Source organism: Monodelphis domestica, chromosome 2 (genome assembly GCF_027887165.1).
Source record: "Monodelphis domestica isolate mMonDom1 chromosome 2, mMonDom1.pri, whole genome shotgun sequence".
Classification (NCBI taxonomy): Eukaryota; Metazoa; Chordata; class Mammalia; order Didelphimorphia; family Didelphidae; genus Monodelphis; species Monodelphis domestica.
The window spans coordinates 432,457,249-432,472,228 of NC_077228.1; the positions used below are offsets into that span (position 1 = coordinate 432,457,249).

At 34.8% G+C, this 14,980-nt stretch overlaps 1 protein-coding gene across 19 annotated transcripts in view; it reads right to left on the reverse strand.

The window, feature by feature from the left end:
- SYNE1 (spectrin repeat containing nuclear envelope protein 1) overlaps positions 1–14,980 on the reverse strand; it is a 569,990-nt gene that overhangs the window by 440,750 nt on the left and 114,260 nt on the right. For all 19 annotated transcript variants that reach the window (XM_016428964.2, XM_056818948.1, XM_056818954.1 and 16 more), the window contains one exon: positions 11,734–11,829. In XM_016428964.2, the coding sequence (XP_016284450.1) occupies positions 11,734–11,829 (96 nt within the window). The remainder of the gene's footprint in view (positions 1–11,733; positions 11,830–14,980) is intronic.

Below are 14,980 nucleotides of genomic sequence, written 5' to 3' on the forward strand. Positions count from 1 at the left end.
GGAAAAGCATAGCTGTATGGGTAGCGAGGTGGCACAGTAAATAGAGTACCAGGCCTAGAGTCAGGATTCCTGGTCTCGGACACTTGCTAGCTAGATGATCCTGAGCAAGTCACTTAATCATGTTTGCTTCAGTTTCCTCATTTGTAAAATAAGCTAAAGAAGGAAATGGTAAACCATTCAGTATCTTTGCCAAGAAAATCTCAACTGGGCTCATGAAACGTCAGACATGACTGAAAATACTAAACATCAGGAACAAAATCTCAGTTTCTTTTTTACTTTTCAAATAATTCAGAATAATAAACATTCAATATTTGATGTTTATTCAGATTGCTCTGATTATATGTAACTTTTTGATGAGCAGCAGTTTTGTTGTAATATTAGGATTGTTAGCCTTGGAGTTAGCTTTGGAGTCAGAAAGATGCATGCTGAAGTATTGTCTCTAACACATACCTGGCTATAAGAACTTTTGTAAGTCACATAACTTCTTCGTCAGTGCTTCCAGCAACTCTTTTCTAAGTCTAAGGCTCTGAGTTTTAGAGCAAGTACTGTTCTTAATCAATAAAGGGGGAGACTTCCGGTTAAGATGGCGGCTTAGAGAAAGCTAAAGTTCAGATCTCCGGAAAACCCTTCCCGACCGATCTCAAACTATAAGCTCCTAAGGCGCCGAAATTCAAAACGATCAACAGCACAGACCCTGGGAACCCTCCTCCTGGACCTGGACCTGGATCAAAAGGTACAGCTCCCCTCAAAAGCCAGAACCCGAGATCACTCGGACCTAAGGGGTAGAAGCGCAGAGTCCAAGGCTCCGGGAAGCCGCAGCCCGGCCCGGCTCAGAGAGCAGGGTCCTCGAACAACAACCCTCAGGGCCTTCTATCCGAGTCCCAGTGAAAGTCACTGCCTGGAGCAAGACAGCCTCAAGGGCTGGATCCTGCTATCCAAGTCTCAGTGAAAGTCCCTGCCCTCGGAGCTTGGGTTAGCTGCAGCCCATCCCCCCGAAGGCCAACGAAATAGCCTCACGGCCAGCGATTCTGAAGGCAACTTCCGGAAAGCAACGTGGTCCGACCCTTCCATTCCAGTTCCAGTGAGGCATATTCAGTTTAACCCAGGGAAAGCTCATAGAACCGACAATCTGCCCAGGACTAAAGCCTCTGATCACCAGACAGAGATAAGAAAAGCTAATCCTCCACATTCAGAGATGGCAAACTCCACAGAAGCACAGAAGCCCCAAAATACCAAGAAAAATAAGAAGAAAGGGGCGACTTTGGACACATTCTATGGAGCCAAAATACAAAATACAGAGCAGATAGAAGAAGATATACAAGAAAATGCTCCAAAATCTTCCAAAGGAAATGGAAACTCTCCACAAACCCATGAAGAATTTGAATCAGAAATGACCAAAAAGATGGAAGCCTTCTGGGAGGAAAAGTGGGAAATAATGCAAAAGAAATTCACGCATCTACAAAACCAGTTTGACCAAACTGTAAAAGAAAACCAGGCTTTAAAGCAAGAACTAATAAAGCAAAGCCAAAACACCAAGAAATTAGAAGAGAACATAAAATATCTCACCGACAAGGTGATAGATCTGGAAAATAGAGGGAGAAGGGATAATTTAAGAATAATTGGACTCCCAGAAAAGCCAGAAATAAACACCAAACTGGACATGGTGATACAAGATATAATCAAAGAAAATTGCCCAGAGATTCTAGAACAAGGGGGCAATACAGCCACTGACAGAGCTCACAGAACACCTTCTACACTAAACCCCCAAAAGACAACTCCCAGGAATGTAATTGCCAAATTCCAAAGCTATCAAACAAAAGAAAAAATCCTACAGGAAGCCAGAAAAAGACAATTTAGATATAAAGGAATGCCAATCAGGGTCACACAAGACCTTGCAAGTTCTACTCTGAATGATCGTAAGGCATGGAACATGATCTTCAGAAAGGCAAGAGAGCTGGGTCTCCAACCAAGAATCAGCTACCCAGCAAAACTGACTATATACTTCCAAGGGAAAGTATGGGCATTCAACAAAATAGAAGACTTCCAACTCTTTGCAAAGAAAAGACCAGAGCTCTGTGGAAAGTTTGATACCGAAAATCAAAGAGCAAGGAATACCTGAAAAGGTAAATATTAAGGAAAGGGGAAAAATGTTATCTTCTTCTTTTACTCAAACTCTCTTCTATAAGGACTACATTTATATCAATCTATGTATACTAATATGTGGGGAAAATGTAATGTATAAATAGGGGGTAAAGAAAGACCAAATAGAATAATCGCTCTCACACAAAGATTCACATGGGAAGGGGAGGGGAAGAAAACTCCTATAAGAAGGAGAGGAAGAGAGGGGGGGGGTTACTTAAACCTCAATCTCAGGGAAATCAACTCTGAGAGGGAAAAACATCCAGATCCATTGGGATCTTGAATTCTATCTTACCCAACAAGGGTAAGGAGAAGGGAAAACCAAGGGGGGGAGGGGGAGAGGGAGAACAAAAAGGGAGGGAAAGAGAGGGGGGAGGGGGAGGGAAGAAAAAGGGAGGGACTAAAAAGGGAAACATCAAGGGAGGGGACAAGGGGGACTGATTCAAAGTAAATCACTGGACTAAAAGGTAGAGCTGAAGAAGAAAGGTTAGAATTAGGGAAGGCAATCAAAATGCCAGGGAGTCCACAAATGACAATCATAACTTTGAACGTGAATGGGATGAACTCACCCATAAAACGTAGACGAATAGCAGAATGGATTAGAATCCAAAACCCTACCATATGTTGTCTTCAAGAAACACACATGAGGCGGGTTGACACCCACAAGGTCAGAATTAAAGGATGGAGTAAGACCTTCTGGGCCTCAACTGATAGAAAGAAGGCAGGAGTGGTAATCATGATATCTGATAAAGCCAATGCAAAAATAGACCTGATCAAAAGGGATAGGGAAGGTAATTATATTTTGTTAAAAGGGACTCTAGACAATGAGGAAATATCATTAATCAACATGTATGCACCAAATAATATAGCACCCAAATTTCTAATGGAGAAACTAGGAGAATTGAAGGAAGAAATAGACAATAAAACCATACTAGTGGGAGACTTAAACCAACCATTATCAAATTTAGATAAATCGAATCAAAAAATAAATAAGAAAGAGGTAAAAGAAGTGAATGAAATCTTAGAAAAATTAGAATTAATAGACATATGGAGAAAAATAAATAGGGATAAAAAGGAATACACCTTCTTCTCAGCACCACATGGCACATTCACAAAAATTGACCATACATTAGGTCACAGAAACATAGCACACAAATGCAAAAAAGCAGAAATAATGAATGCAGCCTTCTCAGATCACAAGGCAATAAAAATAATGATTAGTAATCAATAAAGGGAATTTTCTCACTCAGAGATCGCTATGCCAATGAAATCACAATTTCAGTCCAAACAAATTAATGAAAATTAACAACCTTCCTTAGCAATCCAGAAATCTAAAATCAAACCTATTTAATTCTATATTCATTTACAAGTGAGTACAGATAATTACCATTCTAGTGGAAGAAAAAGTGGCTTTCTGGACTAGTAAAAGGAAAAGCCAGTTAGGTTTTCTTAAATGCTGAGAATATCTAATGATAAAATAATAAAAATGGAAATTCCTTTCAAAAGTTGTAGATAAATTCACAGATGACAAATCTATAATGAATTATTAAAATGAACCAGGATTTTGGATGGTGTAACCTCTTGCATCATAATTGAGGTCAAGGACAACTAATATATCCCCTGGTGTTTCTGTTAGATACAAAACACTGGACTGGACAGACAATGGGGCTGACCCAGGGTAGCAATTCTCATGTTCTTATGTTCCTAAAATAGCTCTACCCAGCAGATAATTATGTAACACTTGAAAACATGTAATTTTGAATTCACATAGAAAATTTAATGTTTCTAAGCAAAATGTCCTCCCCCATAAATGTCTTCTGGAAAAAAAGTGGGGGAAAGGGGCATAGAAAAGATGTCTCGGACAACATATTTTATTCAAAGGTCAAGAGAGTAAAGGCAAAACCCCACGTCAGCTCATTTACCTCCTCCAAGAGTAACATCTCCCTTTGGGCTTTAAACCTTACAATACTCCCTCAACAATTGTAAAAATTCACATGAAAAGATGAAACCATAAAATGTACACAAACAAGAAAAGTTAAAGTTTCATTGTGTTATTTAAAATATTTTAATAATTGCAATTTGGATAAGCCAGACTCCTGAAATACACAAAGAAAATAATATCATATTTTATGATGTGTTGTCAACAGTATTTGGATTAAAGTTGGAGGCAGGTTCTGTTTCACAATAAGGTACTAATTATAAGTGTGACCTTGTAAGAACACTTAAAAATTCATCTATAAAATTAGGAAGTTGGAGGAAGGTAATTTGTAAGGTCCCCTCCTACTCTAAAAGTCCATTATTCTAACACAATTGATTTTCCTGGAAGGCAAGATTCTAGCTGAGGCAAGGTTAGTTTCTTTTTTCTTTTTAGATTGGACTTTTTGAGCAAAATAATATCATGCTATGTGTCTGGCAAATTTTAAATTCAGTTCCTATTGGATCCCATCTGGAACTGAAAAAATTAAATATTGAGAATGGAGAATGTGGGATTATAATAAAGTTTCTATTTTTAATTGATATTGTATTCTTGTCATCAAAATCATGGGATAAAGATAATGAACTTAAAGACAGAAAAGACTTTAGAAATTATTCAATCAAAGCCTCTCATTTTACAAATGGAGAAACTGAAGTCCAGAGAGAGAGGATTGCCCAGTGACATAGTCAGTAAGTGACAGAACCAGGATTCAAAGGAAGGTCTCCAACTCCAAAAACAGTTCTCTCTTGACTCTGTCACTCTAAATGATCAAACTAATCAGGTTAGTACAATTTCTCCAAATAATTTTATCCTATTTATAAAACCGTTTTATAAAAATTATTTTCCAAAGTAGTAGCAGTAGTAGTAGTAATAATAATAATTTATGTAGCACTTTATATTTTATAAAACCCATAAATAATAAATAGCTAGCATTTATATAGCATTTTAAAGTTAGAAAAGTACAGCATATTTGTTATTTTATTTGATCCTCACAAAAACAATGGGAAGTAGATAATAGTATCCCAATTTCATAGCAAAGTGAGGCTAAGAAAAATAAAGACGTGCCTCAGGGTAACAACTAGGAAATGTCTGAAGTAGGATTTTTAATTCAGATCTTCCTGCCGACTTTCCACTGTATTACCCAGCTGAGTTTATGTGTTCATATGTATGTGTGCATAATAATACATATATGCAAAAAGCTAACTTAAAAAATATATTATATAGGTAAATTTGGCTATATAACTGTAACTAGATAAGCAGGAGTAAGATCAGATGGAGAACTCTCAATTTGGAATTTAGTTTCTACCACTTTAGGGATTATCAAATAAGCCTTTTTGTACAAGTAATAATAACATTATTTACATAGGGTTTGTAAACATAAATTATCTACTCTCTACTGCACCAAAATCAATAAACCTAAGCAAACAAAAAACCCTATTTTTCCATTATTTACAATATGCCCCAAAGTAGGCATTTTGATGCCTTTATTGTGAGTACTCTTATGTTGTTTGACTCCGTGGTTCCCATAAGACAAACACTTTTGAACAAGCTGTTCTTTCATTGGTAGTGCTGTTACTGCTAGTAAACACAAACATGAAAAAATACTGTATTTATTAAGAGAGAGAGAAAGAGAAGAGAGAGAGAGAGAGAGAGAGAGAGAGAGAGAGAGAGAGAGAGAGAGAGAGAGAGAGAGAGAGAGAGAGAGAGAGAGAGAGAGAGAGAGAGAGAGATTACACAATCATTCCTTCTAACTGGAAAAAGAACAGCATTGAGATTAATACTAGCATTACACTCAATTAAATTTTTCAGCTTATGTACAAATACAAATATAATATATTATGGATTCTCAAAGAGATTTTATATATATTATCTATCATTTGTCTATCCACCTACATATCTTATTAATCTATCTACCTATCATCCATCTATCTGACCCTAATCTTATTTATTTCACAGATGAGCACATTTTAAACTCTAACCATACTTGTGAGGTTCTGTGAGTTAAGATAGTCAAAGGATCTATGTCATAAAATTTTACCTCATGCAGTATTATAACACTTAAAGCTAGATACTTTCTGATGAGACTCAACCTTCAGTAATAGTAATAATGTCGACAATAATAGAAGCTTCAAGGAAGTTTAACAGGGACTACAGACAAACAATGAATTACTATATTACATTTAATATATACTTAAAAGATCTGTACATAATAGAAACAGTATAATATATATTAATTCATTATGTCTGGATGGGTTCATGTATATTGTTTGTCAAATTCAAAAAAATTGATCCACTCTCTGAGGATGTCATTATTTTATCCCAAACATTGGAAGGAGATATTTTGTTACTTAATAATTTATTCTCTCTTATGACCAGGAGAAATAAGCCACTGTGAAACATGTAAAGCAAACCATGGTTGTGGTTAACTGAAGAATAAGAGGAATAGAGGAATGATCTTTACTGGGAGTAATGAAGTATTCTTTAGAATATTTTAAGGAATGAAAGAACTATTTCATAGGAGGTTTGGGAAAGAATAGAGTTTAAGGAGGCAGAGGAGAATCCAAGAATTTAAAAACTAAAAGAATACAACACAAAAAAAGGAAGAGAAAAAGGAACATGAAACCTCTAAAGCTACATAATAGGTTTGATGTTTTAGCCTATAATGGGTGAAGTTAGATCTCTGAGGGGGAAGCAGCTATTTATGATCCTAGAAACAGTTATGAGGATAGATGTTTGCTGCCAGGATAAGCAACATGCAATCCTAGCCACAAGAAGAAGAGATCATTCCTGTTGGTTGTGAAATACCTATTAGGTACTGATGTCATCATACATTGACCTTATATGTGCATAGTTATTTGCATGTTTTCCCTCATCAGAATGTGAGCTTTTTCAGGGCAAGAACATTGCTTTTTGTTTTGTTTTCTTTTCTTTTCTTTTCCCCTTTATAAGACCAGCATTTAGTAGTGCTTTACATATAGTACTTAATGAATGCTGGCTAGCTGGTTGGTTTGATATTAAAGTTTTGAAAGTATGCTATCTTGCAAGAGCATTACAAAGCCCCGGAAACAAATTATATACCAACTAACAGAGGAATGGCTGAACAAATGGTATATAAGTAGAGGGATAAACTACTATATTAGAAGGAATAATGACTATAAAGAATTCAGAGAAATATGATATGAACTGATGCAGTGTGAATATGCTAAACCAGGAACATAAGTACAACAATTTAAATAGAAAAACTAAAACTAATTTTAAAAAACCACTGTGTGATTAGGACAAAGAAGAAATCAGAAATACCCTAATTCTCCCTACTTCCACAGATAGGAAAGTATGAGTATATAACATTGCATAGTTCAGTGGATGTGCAGATAACTTTGGCTGAAACATTTTTCTCTTTCTTTTTTATTCTTAGTTACAAAGCATGGCTTGCTGGTTAGGGGGATGGGGAAGGATATTGTCAGGAAAAAATCAATTTATAAACAAAATACTGTGTAATTGGAAATCTTGTACCTTTGAACTACATTTCCCTGGAGCCCACTGACTTCCTATCATGTGCTGATGTAGACAGGTGGGCTTTTGTGGCTAGTGCTCTTTCTTTCCTGGGTCCAGTCACTGGTGGAGTGGGCTGTTTGAACTGGTAGATTAGTCACAGGCATGTGGTTTTATTTTGTTACCTTTTTATTTTGTTACTTCTAGTGATTATTATTGAATCTTATAAAATATGACATTTGAAATTATTATTGATTAATTTTAATTTTAACAGATCAATAAAAATAATTATGAGTACACCATCAATAAAAATCAACTAAGTTATAAAAATTAATTTAGAGAAAAATAAAAATAATCTAATCTTTAAGACTGTTTAAATACTATTATATATTAATATTATGGGCCACTATTATGCAGTAAGACATTATGCAAATGAGAACTTCTTTTATGAACGGATGCAGAATAAAACAAACAAAAAAACCCCAAAAGAATAATGCTTACAATGTCTATAACAATGTAGACAAAAACTTCCCCTACCAAAATGAAGTTGTACTCTACATAATTGAAAAACTAATAGGAGCCCCTGGGAACAAATAATGAAATATACACCCTCTCTCACTGTAGAGAAGTGAAAGACTACTAGGACAAAATAATAAGTATATTGTCAGAATATATTGTCACCATACATGACAATTTTGCTGAATTATTTTTGGATTGGGTAGGATTCAGTTTCATGGAAAAGGAGAGGATATTAACTGTGATATAAAAATAAAATGATTCAATTAAGTGCATTAAAATAATAAAGAAAACAAGTGATCATAACTGATATAACCATAAGACTCAGCTGATGTGTGGACTAGTTTGATTTTTTTCTCTTCCTTTTTTATTCTTTGTTACGAGGTATGGCATGCTTTTTAGGGAAATAAGGAAAGATGTAATCAGGGTGAAAAATGTATCCCAAAGTAGAATTCGATGCCTTAATATGTAATATGATTTCTCAACATCTGAGGGTTTTTGAGAGGAAGCTACCTGATCCCTTACAAGAGATGTCATAGAGAAAATTTCTGTTCAAATATGAGTTTGATTAGACAGCACCTAAAGTCTTCTTCCACCTCTGATATTCTGGGAATTTCTTTATGTGACTACTCCATGATCAAATATATGTTATACTATGTAAATATGTATCCAACTAAAAATATAGGTTGAAATATGTGATGTGAGTGCATGTTCAGGCAAGCAGTCTTTGAAGCATAGGAATTTACTTCTATCAGGAGTCACAAAGCCTAAAAGTCATCTACTGGAGAATTATCAATGCCTGGTCTTTTTCATGTTTTCTTCACTCCACCTCTTTAAGCCTAGTTTCTGGGTCTAACACTTGATATATGGTAATCTCTCCAAGATCACCAATGCTCTTCTTACTATTAGAGAGGTCTTTTCTCAGTCCTTACTGTCCTTGATATTTCTGCAATTTCTGATCCTATTAATGAAACATTTTTACATGCTCCTTTCTTCTTTGTTTTTTTCTGATAGAAAAATATTGCTGCCTCTTAATTTCCTTCTACCTGTCAGACCAATCATTTTCCTGTACTGTACTCTAAGTCTATCCCTCAATTAGTGCATGAACCCCAGACTACTCTTCTGGAATCTCTTCTCTCAATATCTTCTCACTTAGTAATCTAATCAGTGGATTTAACTATCATTGCTATGCAGACTTGGCCTATATAATCTTCATCTGTGCCCTAGCCCCCAAATTTCCAAATCTTTGTTGCATATATTTACTTGTATGGGCCATAGGTATCTCGTAATTAAATAATCTGTCCAAAACAGAACCCTGCATCCTTCCTAATTCCTATTTTTCCAAATTTCCTCATTTCTGTCTGTAAAAATGGAGATTTGAACCCCAGACTTCAATCCCCAGAAGTCCTTGGTCACTTCCCAGAATGCTTTGCAATCTAACTGAGATCCTTACCTGGGCAAGATCAAAGATTTCTATTTAACTGGCTGTAAAAGCCTACTGAGTTCTCTTCCTACTTCTGCTTCCAAGCAGATGCATCTCTCATGATGTAAGTGAAACTGAATGGGCCTTTCGGCCCTCCTAGGCATGTGCTTTCTTGTATTTTCTTAAATTCTTAATCTTTAATAAACCTCATAAAATATAACACTTCTAGCAGAGAAACTAATTTTTAAATGCTACATGTCAAAGGTACTACAATTCTAGTCACCAATATTTGTGACTTCAATCATCATTTCTCATCATTTGATAATTTTTGTCATTTCTAACTCCATCCCTTTCTTTCTAGTATTCAGTCTTTATTTTAATTCAAACTCTTCCTCTCTCATTGGAGTATTGCAATAACCTAACTGATCTTCCAGTCTTTTCCTCCTCCAAAGCATCCTCCTTTACTAAGCACAAATATGGCTGTCATCTCTCTGCTGAAGAAACTCTAGTAACCTCCTACCACCTCTAGAATAAAATACGAAGACCTCCATTCCTCACTTAAAATCCTTCACAATTTGCATCAAACTTTCTCTCCAATCTCATTACACATTACTCATGCTTACAAATTTTACATTCCAAATAAATATACTTCATTGCCATTCCTAATACAGTAAATACATCTCCAGTCTCTAGCCCTTGCACCAGCTGACTTCTTGGACACTTCTAGATCCCTTTAAATCTTAGTTCACTTGTCATTAAGAACATGTCTTTATGGATTCACCAAGTTGTTAGTTCTTTCCCCCAAATTACGAATAGGACTATGAACTGGGCCCATGATTTCCTTGATTAGTAAGCTCCTCATGAGGAACTTCCTTTGCCAATATAAGCCAGTGCCTTCTCTGAACTTTATAGTCTTAGAGAATTGCCATGGGCAGATGCACTAAATTCAGGAAAGCAGTCAGAAAAATCTGTGGGGTATACCAAGGAATATTTAACAAAATAAATGAAAATATGCTCATTTCATTATTTTTTTCAGTTATTTAATGGTGTCTTACTCTTTGTAACCTTGTGAACCCAATGGCGTTTTCCTGGCAAAGATACTGGAGTGCTTTGTCATTCCCTTCTCCACTTCTATTCAGGCTACAGTAGAGAAATAATTTGCCCAGGGTCACAAAACTATTAAGTGTCTGAGGTCAGATTTGAACTCTAGTCTTTATGACTATAGGCCCAGTGCTCTTGTCCACTGCACCACTTAGTTATCCCATAACACAACATATAATATTAATTTATGTTTTTCTGAGTCAACCTGTTGCCTAAAGGGGCCATTTGTATTTGTGTTCCTCAGCACTGACCTAGATCACTAAGAACTTAAGGGACTTATTGAGGGCCACATAGCAGTATACAGTAGAAGTGGGAATTGAATCCAGGTCTTTCTGGTTCTAAAGACAGTTCTTTAGTGACTATGTTCTGTCTGACAGTGAAATTAGTGCACTTAAATATCTTTCTTTATCTCTCCATTGAGAATGGAATCTCTATTTTCCCATGCTATTTTGCATTTATTTTGTAAATATTATGGGCTTACTTATCTATGTACATACACATTGATTGCCTGGAGTAGAATATAAGCTTCTTAAAGGCAAGTTCTTTCTTCTATCATATCCCCAGTCAGCACAGTGCCTGGCACAAAGAAGGTACTTTAATAAAAGTCCTCACTGCAAAGAATTGAATCATTTCTTTCTACCAGTACTACGCAGTTAGATGGCACAATGGATAGGCTTCTAGGCCTGTAGCCAAGAAAAAACACCTTCCTGGGTCCAAATATGTCCTCAGACACTTACTAGCTTTGTGACCCTGGGAAAGTCACTTACTCCTTTTTTGCTTCAATTTCTTCATCTCTAAAATGATATGGAGAAGGAAATGGCAAACCATGCAAGTATCTTTGCCAAGAAAATCTGAAATAGGGTCACAAAGAATTGGTCACAACTGAAAAATGACTGAACAACAAACAACTAGTTCTATACTTTCCTAGAAAGGAGAAATTCATAAAGCTAAGGAAAAGACTTTTTTCTCTCTTGTTTTATACTAGTAGAATCTTCCTGGTTTGAAAAAAATCACATAATACACCTGAACAAAAGATATTGCTATTGTTGTTGTTTAATTTCTGGAGTCAATGGGAAAAATTACTTACCAGTTTCTGCCCGGATAGAACCTCCAGGAGAGCCAGTAGCTTAATTCCATCTTTCATGTCTTCAAAAAGGTCATCTACAACCAATGGAGGATTCCGCTGGAAAAATAAGGGAAAAAAAGAAAATTTATCAACATTTTTAAGAGTCAATATTTTCCAATCAATTTCACTCAAGGTTACAAAAGAAATGGGGAACAGCATAATTTTGTACTTCATTTATAATAGACTATTAAAATAGATAAACATTCCCAAGGGTAAGATAGTTATTCCAAAGAAACTAAAATAATAAAAGAAAGGGACAGAGCTTATTCAATAAAGCTTACATGGAAGATAGTTAATGAGAAAGAAAAAAAACATGGGCAAAGATCATACAATAATAGAATCAGTTAAATTCTAGGAGTTACCTTGAAGATCATCTAGACTACCTATTTCCCCTCATCTTAAAGGATAAAAACAAAAAACTAAAGAAAAACTAAAAACCAAAAGCCACGGTCTACAGAGGTTAAGTGACATCACCCAGTTAGCAAATAAATATAGGGTAGTGCTTTTGCATTTCATTCTGCCAATCAATGAAAAGTCAAATCGAAGATCCAGAAAAGAATTGAGAATAGGGCATTTATATTTTGCTACTGGACTAACTCTAATTAAGAGGAATTTTCCATGAAATATTTATTGAGAAAAATTATATTAAATAATTTTATCTCTCCTACTGTTAATGTAAACTGTAAGTTCTCATACAGAACAAATGAAATATATGCAATATGTTTTGTAAACTTTAAAATCATATATAAGTATTATCTATCATTATTATAATTAGTTATTGAAGGGCAGCTAGGAGGTTCAGTAGATAGAGAGCCAGGCTTAGAGATGGGCGGCCCTGGGTTCAAATATGACTTCAGACACTTCTTAGCTGTGTAACCCATGGCAAGTCACTTAACCCTACTTAACTAGTCCTTACGGCTCTTCTTCTTTGCAACCGATACTTGTTAACTATTGTAAGACAGCAGGTAAGGATTTTAAAATATAATTATTGATTGATTAAATTATCAAGAAACATATATTTTGGTCATTGTCTCTGTCCAGAGACAAGTCAACCTATGCATAAAACCTATGAAAATCTCTTTGACTAGTGGATTGCCTATCGGCACTGGCAGCCAGTATTCAATCTCCAAGAGTTTCCTATTCTTTGAAAAGCACAGGTCTGGACCAAAATAAAAATAGTTTAATCTATCAATCATTTTGTTCTTATGGTCACCCTGCCATTGTCCCCTCTATTTAATTTGTCATTATGAACTATGATGGTGACACAGGAAGTCAGACAGAGGTAGAACCATATCAAAAATTTTAGAAAGCAAAAATGCTCTTAATATATAATCAGAGACAACATTTTAAATGTGAGTGAAATGGGCAGCCTCTAGAGTGTAATATTTGTGAGTCACCCTGATTATAATAATTCTTACTCATATCCTTAATGGTATATGAAATCACCTCAACAAAAAACAACACCTTTTACTTCACAATTTTAGATGATCCTTATGGTCTCAACTACTACCACTAACATTTTGTAAGATCACAAATGAGCTGAATTTTTTCTGTAATTATTATAATATTAAAGATTCTATCTCCTGAGCCATGTTTGTAGCCTTCTGTCACATTCTCAGTCCCTATTATCCACCTCAGAATAAAACAATGAGGATAAAATTATTTCAAACGGAAAATTTTTGGTTGTGGCAAGTAGTCACCAGGTATGGTGAATGATCCTTTGGTCCCATCAAAGTAGTTTGCAAACAAAAAATTTCATGAAATAATGTTCTACACCATTCTTAAAATGGTGGACATTCATCTTATTGAGAATAAGCATATGAATAAATGTTTTCTTTTCCTTTGTGCATTCAGAAATTATCAGATTTTTAAAATATTCATTTTAAATATTTACTACATGTATATCACACACGGTTTATTCACATCATCAGATATAACAGAAGAGAACATTCTTCATAGCTTTATCATGTATATGTATGTATATATGATACATATACACAATATATGTATGCACTATAGAAAGGGACCCTTTCCTCTTATTCATATATGTATGTGTTTTTTGTTTTATGTCATTTTATTTCTGAATATAGCACTTTCCACATTTCTTTACACTGGGAAGTCATTCCATATAACAAAAAATAAGGAAAAAACAGAAAAAAACCACCAGAAAAACTAAACAACATATTAACTGAGTCTGATTATCTGGACCACAATCATGAGCCATTGCTTTTACAACTTACATCCTTAAGGTTTTACAATTTGCTAAATTAGTTACAACATATGTAAATGAAAAAAGTAGAAAAAAATTAAGGCAATATATAAGCAAGTATATGGCAGTTTTATGAATTAGGCTTAATAGTTAATAAATAGCATAGTAATTGATATTTCAGACTGAATAGTTTAAATTTTAGGCAAATAACCAGAGGGAGGAATTGTGGGTTTTTGAATCAGGTAATATTTCAAAAATATTCATCTGACAAGGTGGTACAGGAGACATTGATGGTTTGGAGAACAATTATACACCACTGTTGCAAGAATTAAAAAATACTTTGATTCTGACTAAAAAATTAGGAGTGGATAAAAAAATAAAGGAAAGACAAGAAAAGCAGGTGAGCAGGACAAAACACAGAAAGAGAAGAATTGTATGAATCATGTTAACAAGAAAAATTCTTTTCAAATATGTTATATTCAATAATATCTGAATATAGTATGCCAAATGTTTTGACTGTGGAAAATACTCAAGGCTTAACAGAAACTAGGACAGAATATTCCACATACTTCAAATGACAATGTTTGTTTAATCTAGCTTAGACGTCTGGTTCTAAAAAATGATTAATTACCCTGAAATCTATCATATAGGATGATACACCTAGGATTAATGCATTTAATGATAAATTTGATGACGTGAAGATATAGATGAGTAAGCCCCTAAACATACATTACTACTACAAGTAGCAGACAAAACAGATTGTAGAAAATGGTTTTGTGTTTTTCTACACAGGAGATGATTATTAGACATCATGCTTCAAAGGGTGAAGAAAGCAATGCACATTCATTTCTAGAAAAGCATTTCCCTTGTGAGAAAATTAAAGCACTTCAGCAGGTCAATAAATTAGGCAAAGAAAATTTATACTAGAAAATGGCTGCCATGTACATAACAAGGTAAATTTATATAACATGGTAGACTTCATTCCATATTAAATATTGC